The sequence below is a fragment of the Babylonia areolata genome, chromosome 12 (genome assembly GCF_041734735.1).
Source record: "Babylonia areolata isolate BAREFJ2019XMU chromosome 12, ASM4173473v1, whole genome shotgun sequence".
Taxonomy (NCBI): Eukaryota; Metazoa; Mollusca; class Gastropoda; order Neogastropoda; family Buccinidae; genus Babylonia; species Babylonia areolata.
The window spans coordinates 33148271-33173599 of NC_134887.1; the positions used below are offsets into that span (position 1 = coordinate 33148271).

The 25329-nt window shown below is 43.2% G+C and overlaps 1 protein-coding gene across 1 annotated transcript in view; it reads right to left on the minus strand.

Moving 5' to 3' along the window:
- Positions 1-3102: 3102 nt before the first annotated feature.
- Positions 3103-25329, minus strand: part of LOC143288159 (uncharacterized) — a 36697-nt gene continuing 14470 nt past the window's right edge. Inside the window, exons 9-19 of the mRNA XM_076596460.1 lie at positions 25013-25122; positions 23007-23150; positions 21938-22029; positions 19547-19624; positions 16764-16896; positions 14356-14486; positions 12894-13000; positions 11892-11994; positions 6620-6765; positions 5754-5931; positions 3103-3782 (exon numbers count right to left, since the gene is read on the minus strand). Coding sequence (XP_076452575.1) covers positions 3657-3782; positions 5754-5931; positions 6620-6765; positions 11892-11994; positions 12894-13000; positions 14356-14486; positions 16764-16896; positions 19547-19624; positions 21938-22029; positions 23007-23150; positions 25013-25122 — 1348 coding nt within the window. The 3' untranslated portion in view covers positions 3103-3656. The remainder of the gene's footprint in view (positions 3783-5753; positions 5932-6619; positions 6766-11891; positions 11995-12893; positions 13001-14355; positions 14487-16763; positions 16897-19546; positions 19625-21937; positions 22030-23006; positions 23151-25012; positions 25123-25329) is intronic.

Here is a 25329-nt window from a genome sequence, read left to right on the forward strand (position 1 = left end):
ATCGACTCCTGTCTTGATGTGCACGACTGTCATTACACCACAGTTTAGGCAGCCATACTCCATTTTCAAGGTGTGGGAGTGAGTGAACACTGGCTTTGGTCATGTTTCTATAATCTTCCTAACACCGACGTGGATTACAGGATCTTTAATGTGAGTTTCTGATCTTTAACACACACTTACACACATAAAAACACAGGAAAGGGATTAAGGCACTGACAGGTCTGCATGTATGTTGGTTGACCTGGGACATCAGAAAAAAAAAGAAAGAAAAAAAAAGATTTCACCCATGGCCCACCAGGGATGGAACCCAGGACCCTAAGACTGAAAAGCTACAATCCAATATCTTCCCACAGCTGCCAGTGGAAGGAGCCACCACAGGGCTCTGCAAGGAAAGCAAGCACTTCTGACCATGTCACTCTACTCACTTAGAACAACTCCAATGCAGCACATTAATAAAACAACACACACAAAAAAAAACACACACAAGAAAACAAAACAAACAAAACAGAAGGTAAATGAAAAAAGCAACAACCACACAAACAGCACTGTCAGAAATACAGAATTTAATTACCATTTACCATGCACCCATGTATATATACCACATGCATGTCAGTACAAATTCTTTTTTTTAATAAATAATCATAACTGTTTTTCTTGTTTAAAAATATTCCTCTGTAAAAAGAGAAAAAAAATTCAAATGTTATGTGCGAATAATACACACAGCCAGTTCAGCATCTTTACAATAAATACAAACTGTTTGGTGCCTGGATGCCTACCAGTTACAAGGCAAAAAGACAGTGTGTCAGATCACCTGTTTACTCAGAGGTGTGTGTGTGTGTGTGTGTGTGTGTGTACTCTGCGTGAGTGAGTGTACACTGTGTGTGTGTGTGTGTGTGTGTGTATACTCTGCGTGAGTGAGTGTACACTGTGTGTGTGTGTGTGTGTGTGTGTGTGTGTGTGTGTGTGTGTGTACTCTGCGTGAGTGAGTGTACACTGTGTGTGTGTGTGTGTGTGTGTGTGTGTGTGTGTGTACACTCTGTGTGTGTGTATTTATGTACAAAATTTGCTTTCATGTGACCACATGACAATTCATCAAGATGAATCACAGTAACACACACTTTCCACCAGTCTGATCTACATCCTCATGAGTGTAAGCACGTAAGACAAAACTAGCCAAACTGAGGTCCTACCCAAGGTAAGACGGAGAACAAGACTGACAAAGGAGAAGAAACCTAGGCAAAACAGAACTAGGCAAAACTGAGGACAGACCTAGGTGAGCGGGGAAGAGATAGTTGGGGAGTATGGGGGTTGGGGGGGGGGGGGGGAAGTGAGGGGGGTGGGGGGGGGGCAGAGACACAGAAACGGGCTGGGGTAGGGGGGTGGGGGTGAGGGTGGAGGACAGAATTGTTCTTGAACTCTTCCCTGACGAACACTCGCATTGACATCATCACAGCAGTAGTTAAAACATATGCGTACAAGTGAGTTCATTCACATTCATATCTGAAAGACACACAGATTCCGAGAAGGGGGGTGGAGACAGAGAGAGAGAGAGAGCAACAGAGAGAGAGAGAGAGAGAGAGAGAGAGACAGAGAAACTCAAGAGACAGAAAGAAGAAAGAAACAATGACTCACTGAGACATGCAAACAGAACAACAGACCGAAAGAAACAGAGAATTTACAATATGTGCTCATACACAGACTAATTCACAATATGTTCTCATACACAGACACACAGAAACACTGATTTTACAATATATTCTTGTACATACTCAGTACATCCAACCAAATATACATACACAAATACAGATAATCTGACTGACGTGTGCAGATATTTCAAATCAGTCCACTGCGCTCTATCTACCTCACTTCCGCAAAATCCGTCATGCAGACAACTGCAGTGCCCCCCTTCATACACACACACACACACACTCACACACACACCCATCACACTCACACACATACACGCACACGCACATGTGCACACACACTCGTCCACACACCAACATACATGCACGTGCACACACGCACACCCTCATACAAGAGCAATCACACACACACACACACACACACACACACACACACACACACACACCCTTACACACACACACTAATACAAGCACACCCTCACACACACACACACACACGCACACCCTCACACACATACATACACACACACTCACACACACACAAAACTCACCCTTGCACACAAGATGTCCCTGAAAAAAAGCCCTAAACATCATCACAAGAGCAGTGGGCAGTAAGAAGGTATACAAAATATCAGCAGGGTCCTACCATTCATGTAAAAAAAAAAAATAAATAATAATAATAAAGCATTATAAAAAGGATAAAAAATATTTCATGAAAGAAGAGTCAAATATGTAATACTAAGTACAAGTGCAACAGCTGAATCCGTGATTGTAAAAGTAAACAAACACAGAGACCAGAAAAAAAAAAGTGTATGCATGCACACACATACACACAGAGTCACACACATGCACACACACACACACACACACAACACGCACACACACATGCACACACACACATACATACAGAGCGGTGAACAAGGAGAGGAGGTTGGAAGTGTGAGGAGGGGGCGGAGGAGGTGTGGGGGGGGGAGGGGGAGAGGAAACAACAACATGACTACACAAACCAACAGATACAATCGCATGGCAAACATACATCCTTCTAAACTGAAAAAAAGAGAAAAATAATGATGAAAAAAAAAAGGATATTGGTTAAAAGAGAAAAAAAAATTTACAATAAGGAAAGTAATATGATTAAAAGAAAACAAAGAGTACATTGAGGAAAGAAAAATAACGATTACAGTAATGGAAAAAGCACAAGTCACAGCCACAAATTCAGCGGGGGAAAATAACCACAGCCATCACCCTCTTTCTTATAAGAACTAACAGATAAAATCACACGATGTTAGCAAGTATCATTTGCATCTAACAAGAATAAAAGAAGAAAAAAAAAAACAAGCAACACAAAGAAACACCTGTAAAATTCTCCCCCCCCCCCCCCCAAAAAAAAAAAAACCAAAACAAAATAACACACACACACACACACACACACACAAACAGTTTTAGACACAAGTAAAAAAAAATTTTTAAATATAAAAAAAAACCAACTCAAAGGGCAAACAAAAACGAACACACACTTTCATACAGAAGTAAAACTCTTAGGGAAAGTACAAACACACACACAATACACTTTCATACACATGTAAAAATGAAAAAAACAACATTGAGTTAAAAAAAACAACAACAACCAACAAACACACAAAACTTTCATACACAAGTAGAACAGCCTTGAATCAAAAACACAAGCATACCACTCTTACACACACATAAAACTTTTAAAACTTTTTAGGCTACTGAAAATAAAACACACAATACACTTTCATGCATAAAACAACAACAAAAAAAGTCTTTGGGTAAAAAAAAGCAAAACAAATACCTCAAAACTTTCATACACAAAAACAAAACAAAACAAAAAAAAGAGGTTAAAACACACCTACATAGCACACTTTCATGCGCACACACACACACACACAATACTCCAACGGCAACGCACGAACAATCCAGTACACAATACACAATCCACCAATCAGAAGTTCCTTTCACCAACACCAGAGGTCCCCACAGCCCACATCACGTGGTGTCGATACGAATCATCCGCAGCTTGTAGTTGTCTGCCAACACGCATGCCGCTTCGTTGGCGCCCCCGCAGTAGCGCGAGGAAGAGAATACTGTGAGTAGCTTCCCTTGCTGCTGAACCTGTGACGCAATCGTTCATCATGATCATTACCACAGTCGGTTTTTTGAGAATTTTCAGCAGAAAACTGCTAAAAGTCACTTTTACTTCTGCTTGACATGAATAAAAACAACAACATACAACGGATTTTTCAGTCAGGAGGTAACCAACGGAGTAACATTTTCAGATTTCCTGATGAATATCTAAGTATGATGTGCAAGAATATGGCTAGTCTTAGACTAACCCATGAATGTCCAAATCACATCTGTATGGAATATTTGTGGGTGACACCGGAGATTAGAAAAGAGAGATAAACCAATTGCAGAAATTGCTGAAGCCAGGCAGCCTGCGCCGCGACACACATTCATTATTCATGAGCTGCCTTTGCCCCGCCCAAACTAAAGGAAAGCGTCAGTCGAACGCAGTCTCCTGAGTGATTTTATAATTTGGATTACACCTTTTTTCCCTTTTCTGTTTGCTTCATCCCACGCAGATGTCAAACTCAATTTTGTTGTGAATAACATTCCTAAATATTTATATGTATTGGTTACTTTTATTTCCCTATCACCACAGCACCATTTTTCACGAGTCGAAAGATGACCCCCATTGCGGAAAACTATAATATTGGTCTTATCGAGATTCACTGTTTGTTGTAGTCTGTCTGTTTCTTGCTTAAGGGCATTTAATTGATTTTGTAACCCTATGGGTGTGTCAGACAAGAGAACAACATCATCAGCAAATAGCATTAAGAGCAAATCTGTTGCGCCAGGTATCATTTGTATTCCATGTCTCCCCTTCTTTGATAACTCCACTGCCAATTCACCGATGAAAAAGGAAAACAGCTGTGAGCTTAGCATACAACCTTGTTTAACCCCTCTTGGACACTGAAAAAAGTCTGAATAAATACCTTTGTCACGAACACATACAAGTACAGAATCGTAGATGCTTTTAACAGCCATGTAAAACTCCCGAGAGAGAGAAAGAGAGACAGAGACAGAGACAGAGACTTAGAGAGATAGAGCACAATACAACGGTCTGCTCGGGTAACATGAAGCGTTCGTATATATATATGAATTATATATATGATTATGTACATATAGATAGATTTAGATTTACATACTGATAGATCTATATGAAATTATGTATGTATGTATTCATGTATGCATGTATGTATGTATAGACAGATGTTAGAAGAGAGACAGAGCTGAATATGTGTTTTATGTTTTGATATATATATATTTTTTTTTGTGAAGAAATGGTGATGTAAACCAGAAAGTGTGAAGAAAAAGTAGCGTTACGAAAACGCAGTTCAATAATTTATAACTGTCTCTCTCATGTGCAACATTGCGCTGGGGGAGGGGGTGGGAGTTGGTGGTGGGGGGAGCTGCTTTATTTTCTTTTTATATTATCTACATTCAAGCAGATGCAAACGTGTTAAAAACCAAGCAAAAATGAATCGGTTTTCATTGTATACAGCGAATCTTACTACACGTGGGAAATTCCAGGCATAATTTTACTGCAGCTGAACCGTCAGAACCGACCAGTTTCCTTCAGGTGGGGAAGGAGAGGGTGATTTACCCCCACCCTTCCGCACTGCGTGTGTGCCCCAAAATGGCTTCAGCACTGTTATAGACAGTAAGAAGGGGCCTGCCGCGAGTGGTTTATCTCTCTTTTCTAATCTCCGGTGACACAGTTTGCCAGTTTCCAGAATGGAACCAAACAAAAACCTTGAGCGCACAGGCAATTTTCAGTCACTTGTTTTATAAAACAACGAAAACTTAAACAAAGCACAAACGATCCGATTCTGGGGGTAGGGAGAACATTTTTGGTCAATGCAAAAACACTTCAGAGCATCATCCATAAACCTAAAAAATTACCGTCACGTAGGGTGTGTTTTTCTCACAGAAACTTGATGGTAAAAGAGTAACGAGCAGGGTTAAAACGTGTGACAATACTTTATGCGTAACGCCACACAACTTCCCCTTGGTTCTCACCTGGAATCCCACCTCCTGCACTTCGTGAGCTCGTATGACGTGCGACAGCCCGTTCCGCTCCAGAAAGGCGAAGAGCGCGTTGCAGCTGAAAAAGTGGGCGGTGCCTCGCCGAGAGTTGAAGGTGAACCCATGGTGCTCCTTCATGTCCTTCATCACCTCCGGGGTCACCAGGTCAAGGCTGAAGTTTGGGGAGGTGGAGGTGGGGGGTTGGGGGGGGGTAAGGGACAGCGTCGATGAGCAAACGTTGTCACTGTGTTGTGCTGAACTGTGTTGTGTTGCGTTTGCGTTGCATTGTGCTGTGCTGTGCTGTATTGTATTGTGTTGTGTTGTGTTGAGTTACATTGTGTCGTGCTGTATTGTATTGTGTCGTGTTGTTTTGCATTGTACTGTACTGTATTGAGTTGTACTGTATTGAGTTGTGATGTGTTGTGTCATGTCGTGTCGTGTTGTGCTGTACTGTGTTGTGTTGTGTTGTGTCGTATTGTGTTGTGTCGTGTTATGTTGTGCTGTATTGTAGTGTGTCGTGTCATGTTGTGTTGTATTGTACTGTATTGAGTTGTATTGTATGTATTGAGTTGTGATGTGTTGTGTTGTGCTGTATTGTATTGTGTTGTGTTCTATTGTATTGTGTTGTGCTGTATTGTACTGTGTTGTATTGTATTGTACTATGTTGTGTTGTATTGTACTGTGTTGTGTTGTGTTGTGTTGTATTGTGATGTGTTGTGTTGTACTGTGTCGTATTGTATTGTACTGTATTGTGTTGTGTTATACTGTTTACTTTTCTTACTATCATCATCATCATCGTGATTATTACTACTACCCTCATTATCATAATCATGGTGACAATACGCCCCCTGACCCCTGACCTGATGGGGTCGCTCCAGAGGATCTCCCAGGCCATGGGGCTGTCCACCTCGGGGTCGGGGAGGGGCACAGGGATCTTGTTGATGGCCTCCAGGTGGCCTCCCCCCTCATTCTCCGGGCTGGGGATGCCCCCGTGCACACAGAACACCTGGGGGACATTCCAATCCATTAACCTCCAAGTACACAGAACACCTGGGGGACATTCCAATACATTAACCTCCAAGTACACAGAACACCTGGGGGACATTCCAATACATTAACCTCCAAGTACACAGAACACCTGGGGGACATTCCAATACATTAACATCCAAGTACACTGAACACCTGGGGGACATTCCAATCCATTAACCTCCAACTACACAGAACACTTTGGGGACATTCCAATACATTAACATCCAAGTACACAGAACACCTGGGGGACATTCCAATACATTAACCTCCAAGTACACAGAACACCTGGGGGACATTCCAATCCATTAACCTCCAAGTACACAGAACACCTGGGGGACATTCCAATACATTTTCCTCCAAGTACACAGAACACCTGGGGGACATTCCAATACATTAACCTCCAAGTACACTGAACACCTGGGGGACATTCCAATACATTAACATCCAAGTACACTGAACACCTGGGGGACATTCCAATACTTTAACCTCCAAGTATACAGAACACCTGGGGGACATTCCAATCCATTAACCTCCAAGTACACAGAACACCTGGGGGACATTCCAATCCATTAACCTCCAAGTACACTGAACACCTGGGGGACATTCCAATACTTTAACCTCCAACTACACAGAACACCTGGGGGACATTCCAATACATTAACATCCAAGCACACAGAACACTTTGGGGACATTCCAATACATTAACCTCCAAGTACACAGAACACCTGGGGGACATTCCAATACATTAACCTCCAAGTACACTGAACACCTGGGGGACATTCCAATACATTAACCTCCAAGTACACAGAACACCTGGGGGACATTCCAATACATTAACCTCCAAGTACACAGAACACTTTGGGGACATTCCAATACATTAACCTCCAAGCACACAGAACACCTGGGGGACATTCCAATACATTAACCTCCAAGTACACAGAACACCTGGGGGACATTCCAATACATTAACCTCCAAGTACACAGAACACCTGGGGGACATTCCAATACATTAACCTCCAAGTACACAGAACACCTGGGGGACATTCCAATACATTAACCTCCAAGTACACAGAACACCTGGGGGACATTCCAATACATTAACATCCAAGTACACAGAACACCTGGGGGACATTCCAATACATTAACCTCCAAGTACACTGAACACCTGGGGGACATTCCAATACATTAACATCCACGTACACTGAACACCTGGGGGACATTCCAATACATTAACATCCAAGTACACTGAACACCTGGGGGACATTCCAATACATTAACATCCAAGTACACTGAACACCTGGGGGACATTCCAATACATTAACATCCAAGTACACTGAACACCTGGGGGACATTCCAATCCATTAACCTCCAAGTACACTGAACACCTGGGGGACATTCCAATCCATTAACCTCCAAGTACACAGAACACCTGGGGGACATTTCAATACATTAACATCCAAGTACACAGAACACCTGGGGGACATTCCAGTCCATTAACCTCCAAGTACACTGAACACCTGGGGGACATTCCAATACATTAACCTCCAAGTACACAGAACACCTGGGGGACATTCCAATACATTAACCTCCAAGCACACAGAACACCTGGGGGACATTCCAATACATTAACCTCCAAGTACACAGAACACCTGGGGGACATTCCAATACATTAACCTCCAAGTACACAGAACACCTGGGGGACATTCCAATCCATTAACCTCCAAGTACACTGAACACCTGGGGGACATTCCAATACATTAACCTCCAAGTACACAGAACACCTGGGGGACATTCCAATACATTAACCTCCAAGTACACTGAACACCTGGGGGACATTCCAATACATTAACATCCAAGTACACTGAACACCTGGGGGACATTCCAATACATTAACCTCCAAGTACACAGAACACCTGGGGGACATTCCAATACTTTAACCTCCAAGTACACAGAACACCTGGGGGACATTCCAATACATTAACCTCCAAGTACACTGAACACCTGGGGGACATTCCAATACATTAACCTCCAAGTACACAGAACACCTGGGGGACATTCCAATACTTTAACCTCCAAGTACACAGAACACCTGGGGGACATTCCAATACTTTAACCTCCAAGTACACTGAACACCTGGGGGACATTCCAATACTTTAACCTCCAAGTACACAGAACACCTGGGGGACATTCCAATACATTAACCTCCAAGTACACTGAACACCTGGGGGACATTCCAATACATTAACCTCCAAGTACACAGAACACCTGGGGGACATTCCAATACTTTAACCTCCAAGTACACTGAACACCTGGGGGACATTCCAATACTTTAACCTCCAAGTACACTGAACACCTGGGGGACATTCCAATACATTAACCTCCAAGTACACTGAACACCTGGGGGACATTCCAATACATTAACCTCCAAGTACACTGAACACCTGGGGGACATTCCAATACATTAACCTCCAAGTACACAGAACACTTTGGGGACATTCCAATACATTAACCTCCAAGCACATAGAACACCTGGGGGACATTCCAATACATTAACCTCCAAGTACACTGAACACCTGGGGGACATTCCAATACATTAACCTCCAAGTACACAGAACACCTGGGGGACATTCCAATACATTAACCTCCAAGTACACAGAACACCTGGGGGACATTCCAATACTTTAACCTCCAAGTACACTGAACACCTGGGGGACATTCCAATACATTAACCTCCAAGTACACAGAACACCTGGTGGACATTCCAATACATTAACCTCCAAGTACATAGAACACCTGGGGGACATTCCAATACATTAACCTCCAAGTACACAGAACACCTGGGGGACATTCCAATACATTAACCTCCAAGTACACAGAACACCTGGGGGACATTCCAATACTTTAACATCCAAGTACACAGAACACCTGGGGGACATTCCAATACATTAACTTCCAAGTACACTGAACACCTGGGGGACATTCCAATCCATTAACCTCCAAGTACACAGAACACCTGGTGGACATTCCAATACATTAACCTCCAAGTACACAGAACACCTGGGGGACATTCCAATCCATTAACCTCCAAGTACACTGAACACCTGGGGGACATTCCAATACATTAACCTCCAAGTACACAGAACACCTGGGGGACATTCCAATACATTAACCTCCAAGTACACTGAACACCTGGGGGACATTCCAATACATTAACCTCCAAGTACACAGAACACCTGGGGGACATTCCAATACATTGGCAGGCGCAACAGCTGAGTGGTTAAAGCATTGGACTTTCAATATGAGCGTCCCAGGTTTGAATCTCAAAAATGGTGCCTGGTTGGTAATGGGTGGAGATTTTTCTGATCTCCCAGGTCAACATACGTGCAGACCGGCTTGTGCCTGAACCCCCTTCATGTGTATACGCAAGCAGAAGAACAAACACGCACGTTAAAGATCCTGTAATCCATGTCAGCGTTCGGTGGGTTATGAAAACAAGAACAAACCCAGCATGCACACCCCCGAAAACGGAGTATGGCTGCCTTCATGGTGGGGTAAAAACGGTCATACACATAAAAGCCCACTCGCGTACAAACGAGTGAATGTGGGAGTTGCAGCCCATGAACCAAGAAGAAGAAAAAGAAGAAGAATACGTTAACCTCCAAGCACACTGAACTCAGGAGGCACTGTGGCAGAATGGGTCAGACGCTGGATTTTTGATCCAGTGTTCACCGGTGATCGGGGCTTGAGGCCCTGTTTCGTTCGGCATGGTGTTGTGTCTTTGAGAAAGGGGCTTCACTTTTATTTTTTCTCAGTGTGAATGAGTACCAGACTTTAGCTGGGGAAGGTTAAAACGGCGCAAGGAGAGGACTGGGCCCCGCATTCCTATGCAAAGACACAGGGGGACAGGAACTCACGGTCCCAACAGCCTTAATAATAATAATAATAATGGATACTTATGTAGCACACTATCCAGAAATCTGCTCTAGGTGCTTTACAAGAACGGTTTTGTTAACATAAAACATCATATCTATGTTACATACACACACCAAAATGTGACTACACATACGCATGCACGCACGCACACACACGCTGCATACATACATTTTAACATACATGTGTATCAAACAGCTACCCTAACACATACGCACACATAGGCAGGCACAAACTTATATAAACACACGCTCACGCACACACAATACACATTCATATACATGCATGTAGTTATGTACACATACATATGTATACACACATAGTCAATCACAGCTAACACAAAGGAAGTGGACCTGCCACAATTGAACTTATTGCTGAGGGAAATTTTGAGACGAGATTTAAAAGATGCAAGGGAATCAGAATGATGGAGGTTATCAGGGAGCTTGTTCCACGTCTTTGGCGATTGAAAAGAAAACGATCTGTGTCCATAGGTCTTACTTCTGACGTGAGGTATCCTTAAAACGCTATGGGGCCTTTAACACACAGCACCTGCGTACACGTGTAAACATTATCCTCCATGTCAACAGAAGATCTGAATACATGTAACAGCTTCAATGGTGCACATGTTTTCTGGTGTCTCTCTCTCTTTTGTGGGTTTGCCAGCATGTACAGGAAAAAAGAGTTCTGTCTTTCTCAAAATCATCCACATTTACATGATTTTATTTACAGCACACACACATACTCACATACACACACACATCAAACACACACACACACACACTCACACAAATACACACACACACACTCTCTCTCTCTCTCTCTCATAGAGCAGTCTCTTACAGTTACAATCATATACACTCACAACCTCACTTGCAGCACATACATACACATACAAATGCACACAAACACTCTGCGTGTGTTTGCTTGCGAGCATGCAGGCACATACGCACGTTTCCGTCCACTTCCTATAAACTGAACGTTCAGTGAAAACTACAAGACAAGCAAACGTTCACTCAAGCAAGCCACTTCCACACGGGACACTGGGAAAGGGCCGTAACCCCACACATCACGGGACAGCAAAGGGCCGTAACCCCACACATCACGGGACAGCAAAGGGCCGTAACCCCACACATCACGGGACAGCAAAGGGCCGTAACCCCACACGTCAGTCACCCTGTCGTCCACAGTGGCGGCGATGGGCATGACGTCGAAGCACTCGTTGACAGCGTCCCACACCTGCATGCCGATGTCGTCACCAAACTTCTCCAGGCATTCTCTGGGGCACAGGTAAAAACACTATTCTGATCACGCACCATACCTTAATCCATACAGACTGCACTTCACTCTGAACAGGCATGTGAAGGTTACAGCGAGATGTAATTCTACAAACACTCTGAACTTAAAAGATACATTCATCCATATACAATGCACTTGACTTGGAATAGGGTGTTAAGTTTACAGCAAGATTTAATTCTACATACACTCTGAACTTACATGATACATTCATCCATGTGTGATGCAGTTCATACTGAACAGGGTGTTCAGTTTACAGCAAAATACAGGTCCACATATACTCTCAAAACACATGATACATTCATCCACATACAATGCATTTGACACTGAACAGGATGTTTAATTTACAGCAAGATGTATTAAAAGGACATTCTATTTGTGAGCAAACAAGGAGCCAGCCAACGTAAACAGATACAGTTGTTTCAGATTATACTTTAAAACAGTTTACATTTGCATCCATTTCATGTTTTGTATTCATTTGTTATAAAATATTTGTGTGAATATGTATGTGCTCATTTGTGTGCATACATGCATTTATGTGTGTGTGTGTGTGTGTGTGTGTGTGTGTGTGTGTGTGTGTGTGTGTGTGTGTGTGTGTGTGTGTCCATGTATGTGTGTGTGTGTGTGTGTGTGTGTGTGTGTGTGTCCATGTGTGTGTGTGTGCATGCGTGTGTGTGTCTGTGTGTGTGTGTCTGTGTGTGTGTGTCGCAAGATGAGAAACAGTGAAGTAGTTTTCTCCTCATTTCTTCCCCACAATCCTCCACCAACTGCCCCCCCCCCCCCCCAACACCCACCGCACCCCTCCCACCCCCCCTCCCCCCCAAAAAATCCACACGAACTTTCTTCCACACACACACGCACACCAGAAGCGAAGGGACTCACGATTTGAAGTGAAACATTTCCTGCACTGAACGCAGCTCATGATTCCCCCGCAGCAGGAAAAACTTGTGGGGAGCCAGCATCTTCTGGGCGAAGAGATAGGCCACCACCTGTGTGGACAGACACCACCAATGTCCCTTGATCACAGCATTTTTTTGGGGTTTTTTGTTCAAAAACAACAAACAAATAAAAATGCTGTTATAGTCTGCCAGCAATAAAGTGTCAACGCTCATTTCTAAAGCTGAAAAATACATGAGTGAAATATGATAAAAGGTGTAATGTGTTCTTCTACAGGGTAAAATATGATATAATGTGTAATGTGTTCTTCTACAGGGTAAAATGTGTTAAAATGTGTAATGTATGTGTAATGTGTTCTTCTACAGGGTAAAATGTGTTAAAATGTGTAATGTGTTCTTTTAAAGGGTAAAATATCTTATAATGTGTACTGTTCTTCTACATTCCTTAACATACATCTCCCTTCTGTATTCTATTTACAAATAATACATTAATAATATAAAACATGTGTTCAATGCTCTGGGTATGGATCCATTTCAATCCTAGCTGACCTTTGGACCTTGTCATTTAGTTTTGAAATGTCCTCTGTATTCAACGAGCCTCAAACCAAACAGTGCCTGCAACACCAAACTTTCCCGCTCTGTGTTCGACAAACCTCCAACCAACCAAAATGTCTCTCTACACCACCAGCACTGTCATTGTGATACCTACACATCATCATCAAGAGAACAAAAAAAAAAAAAAAAAAAAAGTGGGGGTCGGGGGGGGGGGGGAGGGGGGGGGTTAAGATTCTGTCATCTATCATACTTTGCTTTTACGGTGAACTCAACTTCAGTTTCTCTTGTCCGGATGAGACCGTGTTTGATATAGACAGCATTTGCTGCTGGTGACTCAGTAAGAGCTGGAAAATCAAACCATGGGAGAAAGCGTCTCAAGCTGAATGAACGACTGCACATCAGTCTCTTGACTAATGTACCACTGCAGACAGGTGAAGGTGTAAAGGTGTTGGCCTGGATGTAACGCGTCCGCCTAGAAAGCGAGAGAATCTTAACGCACTGGATCGAATCCCACAGTCGCTAGTTTTTTCTCCCCCTCCACTAGACCTTGAGTGGTGGTCTGGACGCTAGTCATTCGGATAAGACGATAAACAGAGGTCCCATGTGCGGCATGCACTTAGCGCACGTAAAAGAACTTACAGCAAAAAAAAAGAGTTGTCCCTGGCAAAATTCTATAGAAAAATCCACTTTGATAGGAAAACAAAATAAAACTGCAGGCAGGAAAAAATATAATAAAATGGGTGGCGCTCTCATTGTAGCGAAGCGCTCTCCCATGGGTGAGCAGCCCGAATTTTCACACAGACAAATCTCTTCTGACAAAAAGAGTAATACAATATTCACAATTATTTCTCCACCTTCACCCTCCCCCACCGCCCTCAGCCGCTCCTCCTCACCTCAACGCCATAGTCTCCCCTGTCGACGTAGTCTCCGAGGAAGAGGAAGGTGGCGGGGGTCAGGACAGGACCCAGTCGCCACAACGCTTTCTCAAAGGACACCAGGTCTGCGTAGTTCCCGTGGATGTCACCTGCGTCACACAGCACAGGTTGTGTGTCACCCAGCACAGGTTGTGTGTCATGTGTCACCCAGCACAGGCTGTGTGTCATGTGTCACCTAGCACAGGTTGTGTGTCATGTGTCACCCAGCACAGGTTGCGTGTTGTGTGTCACCCAGCACAGGTTGTGTGTCACCCAGCACAGGTTGTGTCATGTGTCCCCAGGTGTGTCATGTGTCACCCACCACAGGTTGTGTGTCATGTGTCACCCACCACAGGTTGTGTGTCATGTGTCACCCAGCACAGGTTGTGTGTCATGTGTCACCCAGCACAGGTTGTGTGTCACCCAGCACAGGTTGTGTGTCATGTGTCACCCACCACAGGTTGTGTGTTGTGTCACCCAGCACAGGTTGTGTGTCATGTGTCACCCAGCACAGGTTGTGTGTCATGTGTCACCCAGCACAGGTTGTGTGTCATGTGTCACCCAGCACAGGTTGTGTGTCACCCAGCACAGGTTGTGTGTCATGTGTCACCCACCACAGGTTGTGTGTCACCCAGCACAGGTTGTGTGTCATGTGTCACCCAGCACAGGTTGTGTGTCATGTGTCACCCACCACAGGTTGTGTGTCATGTGTCACCCACCACAGGTTGTGTCACCCACCACAGGTTGTGTGTCATGTGTCACCCAGCACAGGTTGTGTGTCGTGTGTCACCCAGCACAGGTTGTGTGTCATGTGTCACCCAGCACAGGTTGTGTGTCACAAAGTTTATTTTCGTTTTGTTTTTTTGTGGGGGTCTCTCCAACCTTTTTTTTCCTCCCCCACAACGCCCCCCCCTCCCTCACTCCCCACTTTTTTTCTTTCATAATGGGTCCTTCATATTATTCTTACCTATTTCCCCCTTTTTTTAAAATATATATAATGGGTCCTTCATATTATTCTTACCTATTTCTCCTCTTTAAAAAAAAAAAAATTATTCATATTATCCTTACCTATTTCTTTTTTTATATATATACATATATAATGGGTCCTTCATATTATTCTTACCTATTTCTCCTTTTTCTTTATAATGAGTCCTTCATTTTATTCTTACAAATTTCTCATTATTCTTACCTATTTCTTCTTTTTTTTTTTCTTTTTCAACATTCTTCCATTGAATGCAATATACAACAAAAAAAATTATGTGACTCTAATCAAGCGTATAAAATCAGTTTATAAAAAAAAAAAATCAAAAAAAATCTGCGTTTACCTCATGATAATGATATACAATTTTTTCATTCTTTAATGCACGATGTGTGCTTACACCATTTTGTACATGATCAATGTTTTCAAAGGACTTATCCCTCACTGACACTGTTGGTGGAACTGGAGGAGAGGGGACTACACAGTTCATGCTGTAGGTGCGTGCACAGCGGATATAATATACAAACACATGTATGAACAGAGGGTTTGGTTTAAACATTTTTTAATATCAAGAAACAAGGTGCAATACACCATTCAATTAATAAGACTTGAGCAACAACAAGCATGAGCTTATATCGTGCTCGTTCATATGTAACAAGCAATACAGAGGGTTTGAAACTCTCTGGTGTGTGTGTGTTTGTATGACTTGACTTGACTTGACTTGACTTCATTTATTGTCATAAAATCCCGAAGGATTAATAATAAGTATGTGTGCGCACAGGCTCATGTGTGTTCATGTGAGTGAGTGAATGTGTGCGCGTGTGTGTGTGCAAAAGTGCATGCATGCCAGTGAGTGAGAGTGTGTGTGTGTGTGTGTGTGTGTATGTGTGTGAGTGTGGGTGTGGACGCATGCATGCATCCATACACACACGCACATACACAGACACAGCGACACACAGAGACACACACACACACCATCCCCACTTACCCAGAATAAAGGTGGAAGACATCAGCATCTCATACACACAGACACTCAGACAAACACACAGACACACGCGTGCGCACCCCTCCCCCCCTCCCCCTCCACTTACTGCAGAAATAAAGGTGGGGGAGACACACAAATACACACACACACACCCCACACCTCCATACAACACACACCCCACACGTCCCTACAACACACACCCCACCCCCACTTACCCAGGATATATGTGAGTGACCTGCACATCATCCCCCCCCCCCCACACCTCTCCACACACACTTACCCAGGATGCATGTGGGCGACCAGAGCATCATTCCACCCCCACATACACACACACACTTACCCAGGATGTATGTGGGTGACCTGAGCATCACACACACACACACGCACCTCCCCGCTTCCGACCCCCCCCACACACACACTTACCCAGGATGTAGGTGGGCGACCTGAGCTTCAGGAGGCGAGGTTCCTCCATGAGGACCTCCTTAACGTGGCGACACAGCGTCAGCAGACACCGGGCCAACGCCGCTCGGTCCACCTGGCCCCAGTCATACGCCGGCTGCAACACCACCACCCTACGTCAATACCACTGCTGGGAAGGGGCAGCACAGAAAAAAACAGCACTCTACTCTTCTTCTTCTTCTTTTGTTCGTGGGCTGCAACTCCCACGTTCACTAGTATGTGCACAAGTGTGGGTTTTCATGTGTATGACCGTTCTTACAGCACCATGCATGCCGACAGACATGCAACGTTTTACGTGTATGACCGTTTTTGTTTGTTTAACCCACCATGTAGGCAGCCACACTCCATTTTCTGGGGTGTGCATGCTGGGTATGTTCTTGTTTCCATAACTCACCGAACGCTGACAAGGATTACAGGCTCTTTAACGTGCATATCTGATCTTCTGCTTGTGTATACATACGAAGGGTGCTCAGCCACAAGCAGGTCTGCATATGTATATGTTGAACTGGGAGATCAGAAAAATCTCCATCCTTTACCCACTAGGCGCCCGGGACCCTCAGATTCAAAGCCCAACACTATTACTACTCAGCTGCTGTACCAGTCAAAAAACAACAACAACAACAACAACAAAACATTCAAGTGAAATGCTATGCTTTGTTGCAAAGTGTCAAATGAGTTTCAATAGTTCATGGCTTTTGCCAAATGAGTGTCAGCCCGGTTATCCACCACTCTATGGGCTTCGACAGAGATGGAGATCGTGGACATGTGCGTGCATGCGTGTGTGTGTGTGTGTAAATGCACATGAACCTGTGCGCACGTCTGTGTCAATGTGTGCAATTCGTTTTTCACAGTGGCATCATCAACTGCCGCGGAGTGATCGCCCTCTGTCATGGCAGGCATTTTGATAACTGCAGGCTTTACTTCAATCAGCTGTTAGGAAACCATGGCGACTTTGAATATCACTCTCTTCACAAAGCCTCTTCACCATGGGGTCTACAAACAGAGAACATGGACCGACAATTTCAAATAAGCACCTCCATTTTCTGTAAATGCGCGCAATCAGTAGTATAGTATGGCAGTGAGTGGCATTTTCAAATGGGTTCTCTCAAGCAAGCAGTTCGACACATTCTGAACTAAGTAAGAATCCAAATCATATGGGAGTAACCCCCCCAAAACGGAGTACGGTTGCCTACATGGCAGGGTAAAAACTGTCAAACACGTAAAATCCAACTCGTGAGCATACAATGTGAACATGGGAGTTGCAGCCCATGAACGAAGAAGAAGAAGAAGAGAAGAAGACATGGGAATAAGAGTCAACATGTTAGTCCAATCAACAGAAAAAGAACAATCTCATACATCACCTTGCCGATTTTAACAGATTTACATGAATATCAGGAATGACGACTGGGTCTCTCAGATTTATGGGTCTCAGTAAATTTACTGAAAAATATCATCTCTGAAGAATGGAACCAATTAGAACAACATATTTAAATAAACACTGGAACAGTGAATCAGAAGAAAAAGAAAAGGAAAAGAAAGGAAAAGAAAAAATGAAATGTAAAGAATAAATAAAATAACATGAAATAAAGAAAGAAAAAAATGTTTAAGGAGAAGCTTGTCTGTGACACTGAATACAACCCATGTTGACTTACTGAATCATAATAGCAAAGAGAACATATGGTAAAGCAACTGCTAAGTGCTTCTTGTTTAACAAAGCAAAGTCCACAACCTGAACAACAGACACCCCATTCCCCTGCTCCCAATCTCTTACATGCATATATGGACGTTCTACAAAAGTATGTATGTTTGCATCTGTATTTGAATATTTTTCTATTTTACAACTGTGTATTCAACACACACAGGACAGAAAAACACAGAGATGAGGGAACTCAGTACTAACAACCACTCTGAATATTGTACTATTTTAGAAGCAGGCATCCTCAAGTCTCAGAAGACTGTGGAGTTGTGTGCTCTGGGTGATGTTCCTAGCGCAGCGTCGGTTGTGGTTTGACAGGCTTGTTCGAGAACGACAGTCTCTTCCACACTTTGCGCAGACAAAGACTGATGCTGGTCTGTCTGTCAAGGCTTTGAGCCTTTCCTCTTTGCTGTTTCACCTCTGACTGCTGGGCAAGCGTCTCTCAAAACGTGGAGAGGCCTTTCTGCACTGTCTGCCTCCAGGATGGCCCTTCGGAGGCTTCAGCTTCCCACGAGTCTGGGTTGATGCCTTGGGTCTTCAGGTTTCTTCTGTAAGACATCTTTGCAGCGTAGCTGGGGTCTGTCTGTGGGGCACTTTCCCTGAGCTAGAAACATGCTCCTTATTCATGAGTATGCTTGTGTGCTAGTGGTGAGAGAGCGAGCGGTGAGGGTGAAAAGTACATGGGCAATAAAAGGACGTGAGGCGGGAAGTAGATTTTATACTTACATTACCTGGCCACAAAGTTGTTCTGAAGGCTGCCTTGACCTAGCCATGCTTGCCATCAGGTAGAAAACAGAAAATCACGTTCTTAGCTCGTCTCACAAGAACCGTGCCTAACTAGCATGTAAGAAACATGCCTCTGCTCTCCATACAGGAGATCCCTGGGTATTCAGCTGTTGTCTATTTGCAAAACGTGTTCAAGCCAGCGCATGTGTCTCTCCTTCAAGAGGGGTACATGCTGGGGACCCCAGCTGATTTGGCCAATGTGTGACACATACAGGACAGAGAGACAGAGTGATGCGGGGACCAACTCAGTGTTGACATCACCGACCTTTTGATTCCCTGTCTCTGCCTTGACCGCCCGTTCAAAGTAACGCAGGCCTGACAGCATTTCGTTGGCGTGTGACCTCTGAAAGACAAATGGCCAGCGCATGAAAACTACGCTCCTTTTTTAGGGTATGATACACTGGCAGCCTGCTGGAAGATAAGCATCAAAATATGACACCATCGACGTTTGGAAATGCAATTATAGCGTTAAACAAACGACTATATATTCAATAAGCATTAAAATATGACACCACTGAGGTTTGGAAATGCAGTAATAGGGATAAACACGCAACTATATATTCAATGAATAATTAACAACAAAAAATGAACTGAACAACAAATCTAATCAATCTAAGAATATCAAAAACCAAATATCTCATCTTAGCTCATCCACTGTGCAAAGCTGTTACTGTAAAATGATTATCAACTAAGGGGTGGTGATCATGTGGGTCATAATTTAAACAACAAACTTTCAACTACAACTTAGGATTCTCTCACACCATTTGATTTTGAAACATTTCTCATAACTGCATGTCTTCAACTGTCCTTTACATCATCATTCTGACCATGGTAAACCTGGAATCTCATGATAATTTCACAATTATTGCATAATACAGACTGAACTAAATTTTTTTTTTATTGGCTTCAGTTTATAGAATATAATCATTTTTATACACTGTGGAAAGCCAACCAGAGACGTTCTATTTAAGTAGCACTAACAATTCAAAGGGGGAATATCTGGCACAAAGAATTCTATGCACAAACCAGCGCTCTGATGTCATTCAAACAAAGTATACAGAAGCCAGGATCCTCACTTCACTTGCCAAGAGCTACCCTGAAGAAGAACGAAGCCTGAAGTGTCTGCATAACATCTTTCCACACAGGATCCTACACTGCTACATTCACAAAGTTTATCTCCTGAACAAATGCAACTGTTCTCAGAGGGCTGATTTCTGTCAAGGGCATGTTACCTGATTGAAAGAGTCTATGAGAGCACTGAATGTGCAAGATGTCTCCCTCTAAGTGATGTGTTACCTGACTGAAAGTCATTACCTGACTGAAAGAGTCATCACCTGACTGTAAGTCTCTGTAAGGCATGCACTGAATGTGTGAGATGTCCTCCCTCTACGTGATGTGTTACCTGACTGAAAGTCATTACGTGACTGAAAGAGTCATTACCTGACTGAAAGTCTATGTAAGGCATGCACTGAATGTGTGAGATGTCCTCCCTCTACGTGATGTGTTACCTGACTGAAAGTCATTACCTGACTGAAAGTCATTATGTGACTGAAAGAGTCATTACCTGACTGTAAGTCTATGTAAGGCATGCACTGAATGTGTGAGATGTCCTCCCTCTAAGTGATGTGTTACCTGACTGAAAGTCATTACGTGACTGAAAGAGTCATTACCTGACTGAAAGTCTCTGTAAGGCATGCACTGAATGTGTGAGATGTCCTCCCTCTACGTGATGTGTTACCTGACTGAAAGTCATTACCTGACTGAAAGTCATTACGTGACTGAAAGAGTCATTACCTGACTGTAAGTCTATGTAAGGCATGCACTGAATGTGTGAGATGTCCTCCCTCTAAGTGATGTGCTATCTGACTGAAAGTCATTACCTGACTGAAAGTCATTACGTGACTGAAAGAGTCATTACCTGACTGTAAGTCTATGTAAGGCATGCACTGAATGTGTGAGATGTTCTCCCTCTAAGTGATGTGCTATCTGACTGAAAGTCATTACCTGATTGAAAGAGTCAATACCTGATTGATCGAAAGAGTCATTACTTGATTGAAAGAGTCATTACTTGATAGAAAGAGTCAATACCTGATTGAAAGAGTCAATACCTGATAGATAGACTCATTACTTGATAGAAAGAGTCAATACTTGATAGTCATTACCTGATAGAGTCAATACCTGATTGAAAAAGTCATTACCTGATTGAAAGCCATCACTTGATAGAAAGAGTTAATTCTTGATAGAAAGAGTAAATACCTGACTGAAAGAGTCATTACCTGATTGAAAGTCATTATCTGATTGATTGAAAGAGTCATTACCTGATTGAAAGAGTTAAAAAAAAAAAAAGAAAGAAAAAAAGTCATTACCTGATTGAGAGTCATTACCTGATTGACTGAAAAAGTCACTACCTGACTGAAAGAGTCATTACCTGATTGAAAGACTCATTACCTGATTGACTGAAAGAGTCATTACCTGACTGAAAGTCATTACCTGATTGAAAGAGTCATTACCTAATCGAAAGAGTCATTAACTAATTGATTGAAAGAGTCATTACCAAATCGAAAGAGTCAGTACCTGACTGAAAGTCATTACCTGATTAAAAGAGTCATTACCTGACTGACTGAAAGAGTCATTACCTAATCAAAAGAGTCACTACCTGATTGAAAGAGTCGATGGACGGCATGCGCTGAATGCGTGAGATGTCTCCTTCCAAGTGGTGCACTGCGCTGCCACTGACAGCCGACGTTCCTGCAGAAAAATAAATCAATTCATTTACAATCAACACATAAACAAACAATCCCTCTGTGAGACAGGACCTTTCAAATTAAAAGAACAAACACACCCAAATAATCTCTTTTATAGTCTGTTTTTTATGTGCCTTAGTTGCAGCAAGTCCTTGGAGTAAATAGTTTCCTTTTTTTTTTTTTCGTTCTGTTTCTTTTCTCTCCATTTTTGGAAAGCACTCAATATATAAGGCCTTCTTCGTTGCCACCCCCCTCCCCCCATCCGCCACCCCCTCCAAAGCAACAACAAAATTAATCAAAACATACACAAGATTCTTTGTCTGACACACGCGCACACACACACATCAGTCCTGTCTGCAGACAAACTGAAGTCAAGTTATTAGTTATCATACATTGTTTGACAGCCCCCAGGTCATTCACAGAGTTCATGAATTGAAAGGTAACACCCCAATCTCTAAAGAATCTCGTCCTTGCCCTTAAGTGGAGTGATGGCCGAGAGGTAAAACGTCCGCCTTGGAAGCGAGAGAATCTGAGTGCGCTGGTTCGAATCACGGCTCAGCCGCCGATATTTTCTCCCCCTCCACTAGACCTCGAGTGGTGGACTGGACGCTTGTCATTCAGATGAGACGATAAACCGAGGTTCCGTGTGCAGCATGCACTTTGCCCTCGTAAAAGAACCCACGGCAACAAAAGGGTTGTTCCTGATAGGAAAAACAAATAAACCTGCATGCAGGAAAAAATACAAAAAAATGGGTGGCGCTGTAGTATAGCGACGCGCTCTCCCTGGGGAGAGCAGCCCGAATTTCACACAGAGAAATCTGTTGTGATAAAAGGAAATACAAATACAATAAAAAAAAAAAAAAAAGAAGAAGAAATAAAATCAACTCTGAATTCAGGCACGCGACACACAAACCAAACCACCAACACTGATCGACACAGCGACAGGGCAATGCTCACTGCTCATGCTGGTTATTCACATACCCTGAAGGTCCCAAAGGGCCATAACTTCTGCCAGAGATCCCGTCCTCCGCACCCGCACTGTGTGCGTTGCCAGCTCATACTTGGGTGCTTTCCCTTGAGACGCAGGTGCTCTCCCTTCTGGTTGTTTGAATACACTTAGCTCCCCTGCCAAAATTAATTTAAAAAATAAAAGAAGTTATTCACAGTTCTGATTGATTATGAATGTCATGCTTGTACAACATAGTACTATCAAGGAAAAATTATAAACATCAAAAGCAACAACAACAAAAAGATGAGGGCATTAAGATGATTATGTGACAATGTTTTTGTCTGCTGATACATTTGCAAATGTTACACATGAAAACTCATAAGCAAAGCACCAGCATTTAAACAGCAATATTAATCAGTTCTCACAACAGTTAAACCTCAAGGCTGATAAAAGTGAATACAGTGATGAACAAAAAAGCGTCACTGCAGTCAAAAAATTTGGAAAGGAAAAAAAAGTTTGACTGGGAAGACCATCATGATGTTTTAGTTTCCTTTCAGGAATCTTGAAATCCATGTTGAGACAGTGACAGTCACAGTGCTAACAGCTAGCAGTGAATGGGTTAAAGAGTAAACTATCTCCACCCAAATATTCACAACAGAGAATGTGGAGTTTGTGCCAAAACATTCTGAACTGGGAATTTGAGTTTTAGAAGTGTTTTGAATTGACAGAATGGCACTGAAAGTGAGTGGGCTCAGGTCTATCCAGCACTGACCAAATAATTATGTCTGTTAATTTTGACAAGATTTATCATCCATTTTGTGTTGCACAGCGTATGCATGGTTTATAGGTTGGAGCCGGCGGGTCCCCAGGTGGTGGATAGGGGAACGGCCCCCAGATATGAGGGTTAGCTGCGAAATAAGTCAGGCTTGCCAGGTTGAATAAGCAGTCCCAGACCAAATGGCAATGTTTCTACCAGGACGGGGCGGGTTAACAGGTTGCACTGTTACACCATATCAAATTCCCCATGTGTCCTATGACGGGTTCATCATGCGAGTAAGAGGCACATAAAAACCTCTAGCCCCGGGGAAGGAAAACTTCAGAGAAACAAACCAGGGTAGGGGATGCTCTTAAGCCTTGGTTGGCAAGTCGCCTACGAGAGGGAAACTTGGACAAGAAAACCAATGCCAAAGTCGGATGCACTGGACCCATGGCACGTAGCGGCAGTACAACGCATTTACATCATGGATGGAAAACCTCAAATCTTTTCGAGATGGTGCTCTACCAGTGGAGTCCCACCGGGCTAGTAGAGTGCTGGGCCCTGTGCCTCAAAAGGGCCCACCCCATGTTAAACCTGACCCAATCCCAGCGGCCCAAAAGCTCTACGGAAGAATGGAGGACCTGCGATGCACTGCTGCCTTCGTCGAGGACATGGGGGGTTGGTGGGGGAATCCATCTGATAAATGACCAACGAGACAACAACAACATAGGTTGGAGAAATAGTCTGATAAAAAAAACCACACTTTTTTTAATTAGATGCAAGAACATTTCTTGGGCACTGACGATTAGATGCCTGGGCACTGCTTGGCTGCATGCAGAAGAAAACATGGATGTGAAGTGAAGGCTGATGAAAGCTGAGGCAAACAGGGAATATATCATTTCAGATATAACTCTGTCACTACTCCTTCACTCAGTGTTTCTTTTTCATCTTCATGTGTTTCCCCAAAAGGAAATTTTCTATCTAAAATTACGTTTAAATAACATACTTACCGTGACCCAACTGCGGGACAAAGGGGAGGCTACCTACTTCCAGGAGGTTATTGGCCGTAGTTACTTTCATTTTCTCCACATAGGTGGATAGTAGTTTGCACAGGACAGGAATGTCAGACCCCTGCCAGAGTCTGCACTAGTTGGGTCACGGTTAAGTATGTGTAATTAAAGGAATATTTTCATTTCTCATTCCCTGAATATCACCACTATCTCTCTCTCTCTTCCCCATCACATGTGACAGAAATTAAGTACGTGAAGAGAAATGAATCACCGTTATCCATTGCTGTCTTGGGTTTTTTGGAGTCTATGAGCTTGGGGCGCTGTTTCTTCAGTGGTGGTTCGTCCCCACTGTCACTGTCGCTGCACGGGCTGGAGTCTCGTCTGCAACCCACTTCGGATCTAAAGGTCAAGGTCACCTCAACCAATCACTATCAAAATGAAGCCTCCACTAATACAAACTAATATCACACAGCTTACTTATACACTGGTCAATACAATCAAATGGATGACCACACCTTACATATACACTGGTCAATACAATCAAACGGATGATCAGACCTGACATATACACTGGTCAATACAATTAAA